The sequence below is a fragment of the Typopeltis vanoorti genome, chromosome 2, assembly GCF_054136105.1.
Source record: "Typopeltis vanoorti isolate ZY-2024b chromosome 2, IOZ_Tvanoo_1.0, whole genome shotgun sequence".
NCBI classification, from domain to species: Eukaryota; Metazoa; Arthropoda; class Arachnida; order Uropygi; family Thelyphonidae; genus Typopeltis; species Typopeltis vanoorti.
In genome coordinates this window covers 136,366,915-136,372,914 of record NC_143550.1, presented here as the reverse complement: position 1 = coordinate 136,372,914, position 6,000 = coordinate 136,366,915, and the positions used below count along the sequence as shown (strand labels likewise).

Sequence of the window (6,000 nt, the reverse complement as noted above, 5' to 3'; positions counted from 1 at the left end):
GAGAATGTAAGCACAATTCATATGCTTCAAGTGGTATAGCAGAAAATACAGTATTTAGCAGCAAATATTATCAAAAACTGTATATGTTTGTTATCTGGCATTTGTGCTATGTCTTATATATATATATATATCATTTGCAATGTGCAGTTTTCTATTTAAGTTTAAAATCTCAATCTGAATCACAAAAAAAAAAATAAATAAAAAAAAAAAAAAATAATAATAATAAAATTTTAATCAAGATACTAGAAATAAAACGAGGACATCATGAAGAATAAATCATCAAAAATAGCAAAAATGATTTTACTCACATGTTCATCAATTTCCCCCCATCATTAACATGAGCAACTTTATTTACATGATTCTCATTTACAGAAAACAATACTTTAAAAATTCATTCAATAAATACTGAATCATTGGCTAATATGTTACAGTATACACCTAAAATGCTTGAATGGCTTTGAAATGCAAAAATTATATGACATTATGGGAGGAAGGAAGGGGGGGGGGAAAGAGATGCATTTATCTACAGTCTCAAAACATAAAATAAAAAAAATAATGAACCATGTGATAGGAGTCAATGGAAGCACTGAAACATATCTTTAAAAAAAAAAAGTATTAAATAAAAATCGCAGCAGCAATAACTGACAGACTTTTTCATCATGGTTAAAACAGTGGTCCTTACATAGTTATATTATATACAAACTAATAATGCATCTACTGCAGTTCTAACCCAATGCATACCTACATAACCCAACTTTGTTCCCTATGTTAGTAAATGCATAAAAAAAAATCCATTTTCAGGTTAAGCAGGACATATAGCTGGCATATTTTTTTTTTAAATGAGAAAGAAGGAATATACAATTCTTTATTTGAAATAAAATTAAAAGAAAATAAATGACATTATAAAATAAGACAATTTTAACTTGCAAATCACACACTAACTTTCTTCCTTAATGCATTTCTTTGTGCAAAATCATATTAATATATATTTTAAAACTGATAGCTTGTTATTTATGTATAAAGAAAAATACTGCCTTGAATACAAATTTCTTTCTAAAAGCAGTATATTTGATAGATGCTGGGCTGAACCAAAAGAAGTTTTCATATCAATATATTCAACAAGGTAAGAAAAATATGAATAACAAAGTCTGTGCATGATAGTCAAGTTAATTAACCAATCCATCAAAAAAAAAAAAAAAGGATAATAAATCAGTTATTATTTTACACTGGTTGGATATGTAGGACCAAGTGCAAGAAATGCACCAACTGGGAATCGAAACAGGAAGAAAAATACCAGCACCAAGTGTATATTGGTTTCTAAGTATAAATATTAAAATTTGTTACATTTCATTTAGTTAACATTTTGGCCATAAAATTTATCATTTTTAAGTTTTTCAGATCAATTAAAATGAGCAGCAGGATTCGTTCATCTTGTAAAATAGTTAAATACACCTTTCTCATATATAGGACTATAATTATTAAAATAGGTTCTTGTCGTATCTATTGGCCATCAAGAATTGATACACAAAATCATCAACTGCTTGGAACATTTAAAACCTCTTGGATTCTTGGCTACTGGCAAGGAAACCCCCCATCTTGAAAGATAGGATATTTAGCTAGGCCACTATATATTTGTATAGTTTGGCTCTTCACATATGCTGATATTTTACTGTTCTATATATTAAAGGGGAGAAAGGCAAAACATACAACAGTCTTTTTGAAGATACACTTAACAGCTGCATTTCACAATTCGCAATTTTTCCTGTATTGACTAAATTTAGGCAGTGTCACCTATAAATGACCAACATAAGTTTAACTTCTCAATTCTTCCATATAATCAACTGTTACAAGATGTTGTGATTAAATGTTCAACAGTTTAGCTAATGTTTAATATGTGCCACTAAGACACTTTCTAAAGACTACATGCTCAAGAACCTGCTCAACATGGATATTAACTAGATGTACTTGGTTTTAAGGCCAAGACAGAGGTAGTACATCACAGTTTCTATGTGAGCTAAACTCTAGGGAACATGGATAAGAATGCTTAATACACTTCAGTCAAGTTGGTATCTACTAATGTTCAATATTCTCAGGCTAAAATCACTCAATTCAAATTTACACCACAGTTCACATGATTATACTCTTTCTAAAAATTCAGTATAGAAAATAAAATCACAACAGCCTAGTTAAAAGTAAAAGAAAACTTATACAGTGCAATATAATTTACCCTTCTAATTACTAATCAGAATATTTGTTCTTTTGTGTGTCTATAATAAATACCTGGCAAATGCTTTAAATAATTAAAGACCACTGAGCCAAGTAAAAAAGAAAGAAAGAAAATATATTCACACAGCAAATTAAATTAAATTACACAGTTCACATGTTGTAGATGCTGTGGGTAAGAACAGCAGATTTTGACACATTTGTAATGGCACAGATCCAACAACAGTCCCTGTCTTCTTGTTATGGAATAGTTAGAGATTTACACTAAAATCTCTTATAATAGTTGTTGGCAGTCTCATTGAAGAAATTTTTATACACAGTTTGTCGCATTCAACAAGAATAAATTATTAAACATCTGATGATGGAAATTCCAGCAAAGTTTTCGGTCGTTGTTCTGTTACCACCAGTACCCCTACCAAAATGTAGAAGCCTTGAGTTTGACACTATATGTCACTGAAAAATTCAGAGGGATAAGGATGAATAACTTGGTAGTGCTAGGTCTATAGGCACATTCCCCACTAGTTATGCTAGGATATGTTGGGGAGCACATTCAGGAAGACTAGCTCTTTACAAAAGAAGTAGTGTATATTTGATATAGGGAAGGTATATTTAGCATAATTACAGCAATGGTCTTTCAACAAGACTTTTTTCCTTTGGGATAACTAAATCACTACCTTATTTCTGGATATATGATTTACATATACAGTGACAGAGTCACACAAGGTGCTGCATATATATTTAAATCCAATCTCTCATACAGAAGGAGATGCTGTACATGGCTGAATGGTTAATTTGCACAAAGATCAAACAGATGTTTCATTTTGATCCATAGACTTACGTCTATGTTTTGGTGAACTTTGCACAGATGGACCATTGGATGGTGTTGGAGTAGGAGCATCAATCTTGATTGTTATACCACAGTCATCTTCATCATCCTCCTCTGCCATTGTTGAAAGACGTTTGTGTTCTTCATCATTAATAGCATCCTTTTTCCTTCCCCGTTTCTTCTTCTTGCTGTAATATAAGCAAAGCATAAGAATATTTCATTTGATAAAATTTTAACAGAAAATAACTACATTTAAAACACAAAAAGCATTTTAAAGCACATACCTGGCTTTTGGCGAGGTAAGAAGAAAAGTGAAGCAGCAAAGGAAAGAAGAAAGATTTCATATAATCTAATATCAACAACAGTACATAAATATACATTTATATTTACTGACTGTTGCAAAATAAATTTATAAACCATGCTATTTTGGAACTACAGTATATTTTAGAGACAGCTTATGAAATTCAATAATGATACATAATTACACATATGGATATTCAAGCAAGATTTATGGCTGCTCTGTTTTATTTGTTTACTTTAAAACAATATTTAAATTACAATTATGTCTAGAGATTAAATATGGAACTTTTTCAAGCTACTTGAGGCCTTCAATAAAGAGCATGGTGGTCTCACACCTAGTAGGTTGGCAGTTCAACTCCCATTTTAAATCATTCTGATTTCAGGTCTAAGACTAAAAAGTACTTTGTTTTTAAAATAATTTCCTCAAAAGTTTTAATACAATTTTTAAGGGCAAGATATAGTTGTTCTATCTGAACAACATATATACAAATTTAATTGTATGGAGAGGATGAAAAGAATAAAGAAACATCGAAAAAGTTTAAAAACAAATAATCAAGATAATATTTGGAGACTACAAAATGTTAGTTATAAGTCATGGCATAGGTGATTATAGTTGGGTAAACAAATTTATCATATATGTATAAGCTATAGTTTTGCAAATTGCAATAATGGATTAAGCTGAACATAGTATACCCTTGCAGAGAATGTGAAGAATACAGCATTTTCAGGGAGGATAGAGAGAATAGAATGGAAGAAGGGCAATTCTGATAATAGGTGAATTGCAGCCAAAAAATGTCGACAGGAGGAGAGAAATGCAGAAGGCATTGCATCTGAGGCTATCTGGTGTAAGATAAAAGCTAACAGGAGAAAAGAATTGGTGGTATAGCAAATTTGCACAATAAGTGTGCAAATGTGTGCAGGTCAAGTAATTGTTGTGGAAGGCTTCTGCTATAGGGACAAAAAATGGAAAGAGGAAAGATCATTTGAAGGGATGGAAATAGAATTTATACAGTGACTAAGAGACAATCACATTGCCTCCAACTGTAGGAGAGTGATCATGACAAACTCAGAAAGCAATATTAGATATATATACTTAGGACAGTTATACTTGCCAGGAAGTTATATTCTTGTTTAATCCTTTACCCAAGTATAAGCAAACAAAATTGATGGATGAAGTATATTTACAAGTACACAGAGGCTGATGACTTCACATCAACTGCCTCGGTATCTCATAATATGAAGCACATTTCCTTTCAGATATGTGTATTGCTATCTGTATTAATAAAAGGATCAATATCCAGCCGGTTTTGATCTCTATTAAGGTTGAATCAGTGGGAGCCATACTCAGAAGATATAATGGTTGAATTCATGCAGAAATCATATTTTCTGTATAAGTAGCAAAAAAAGTGTATTATATATTATTATTGAAATACTGTGGGTCAGAGACAGTTGTGGAAAGTTTTTTAATTTTGTTATAAAGTATAGGATACTGTGGCAGTTGATGTGAAGTCGGCAGCTTGTATATACACAAGTAGTCTAGTCATGAAGATACACTGGTGTCCAAAACCTAAGAACACACTATTTCTGAAGATTACAGTTGCAAATTCAGAACGAGTCAACTTAGAGCAATTTGTATAACTGACTATTTCTAATAAGTCATTAATAGTGATATAAGGCAAAATGCCACACTAAGCAAACTGTGTTTGAAGGAAGCTCTTTTCATAAAGAATAAAGTTGAAAACTTGGATTTCTTGTAATGCCTCAAAGACATCATTTAGATGATTTCATGTGGGGAAGAATTATTGGAAAGCTTGAAGAAGGCTGCAGAATTATTGATATTGCCAAAGAGTTTAGAATCTCACATAGCATTGTACCCAGGCTCTGGGTAGCATTTAAAATCAATAGAATGTGTTCCAGACATTTGCTAGGAAGTTGCCTTACTCTATCATGAAGCATGAAGACAGATTTTTGGTTATAACAGAAAAATGTGATCGGGTCAGCTCCATTTAAGCACAGGTAAGTGGATATATATACCTGTGCTTAACAAACTGGCAAGATGTCTGCAATAAGGATGTCTATATATCCAAATGCCTGTAGTCTATGTCCTTTTATTCACAGCTCATCATAGAGCATGTTTTCAGTGGCACTGTATCTATATAAATTACAGATGACATTGCATTTTAGTCTTTCCTCTGATTCTAGACGACACTTGATCTTGTGTGAAAGGGTACTGCTTACCATCACGAGAATGTTCTTAAAAGGGATAGATATGGTGGTAAGGAAGCATTATGCTTAATGAACACACCGAGCTACGTGCTGGAAAAAGGGGCTATGACCGGTGAACGATATCGCAAGAAAGTTCTTAATCAACATCTTCAATTGTTCCATGGTACTGTACGCGAAGAATTCATTTTTATGGAAGGCAATGCCATACCATGTCATATACAAGCAGTGGGGGATACTTCTGGAGACCAAGAATATTAACTGAATTGAGTGGCCAGCATGCTCCCCACATCTCAATCAGTTCACGGACAATTCATTGCAGGAAAATTATTCGAGAGGAAAAAATTCATTGCAGGAAAAATTCACTGACAGCATTATTCGCTAGAAAATTGAAGTCAGTTTGGTTTAACGTGTTATGGAGGGGACTG

General features: G+C 32.4%; 1 protein-coding gene across 4 annotated transcripts in view; it reads right to left on the bottom strand.

Moving 5' to 3' along the window:
- Nucleotides 1-269: 269 nt before the first annotated feature.
- The window catches only part of Ndae1 (Na[+]-driven anion exchanger 1), a 511,154-nt gene continuing 505,423 nt past the window's right edge, over nt 270-6,000 (bottom strand). For all 4 annotated transcript variants that reach the window (XM_090413203.1, XM_090413196.1, XM_090413188.1 and 1 more), the window contains one exon: nt 270-3,237. In XM_090413203.1, the coding sequence (XP_090269329.1) occupies nt 3,027-3,237 (211 nt within the window). In that variant the 3' untranslated portion in view covers nt 270-3,026. The remainder of the gene's footprint in view (nt 3,238-6,000) is intronic.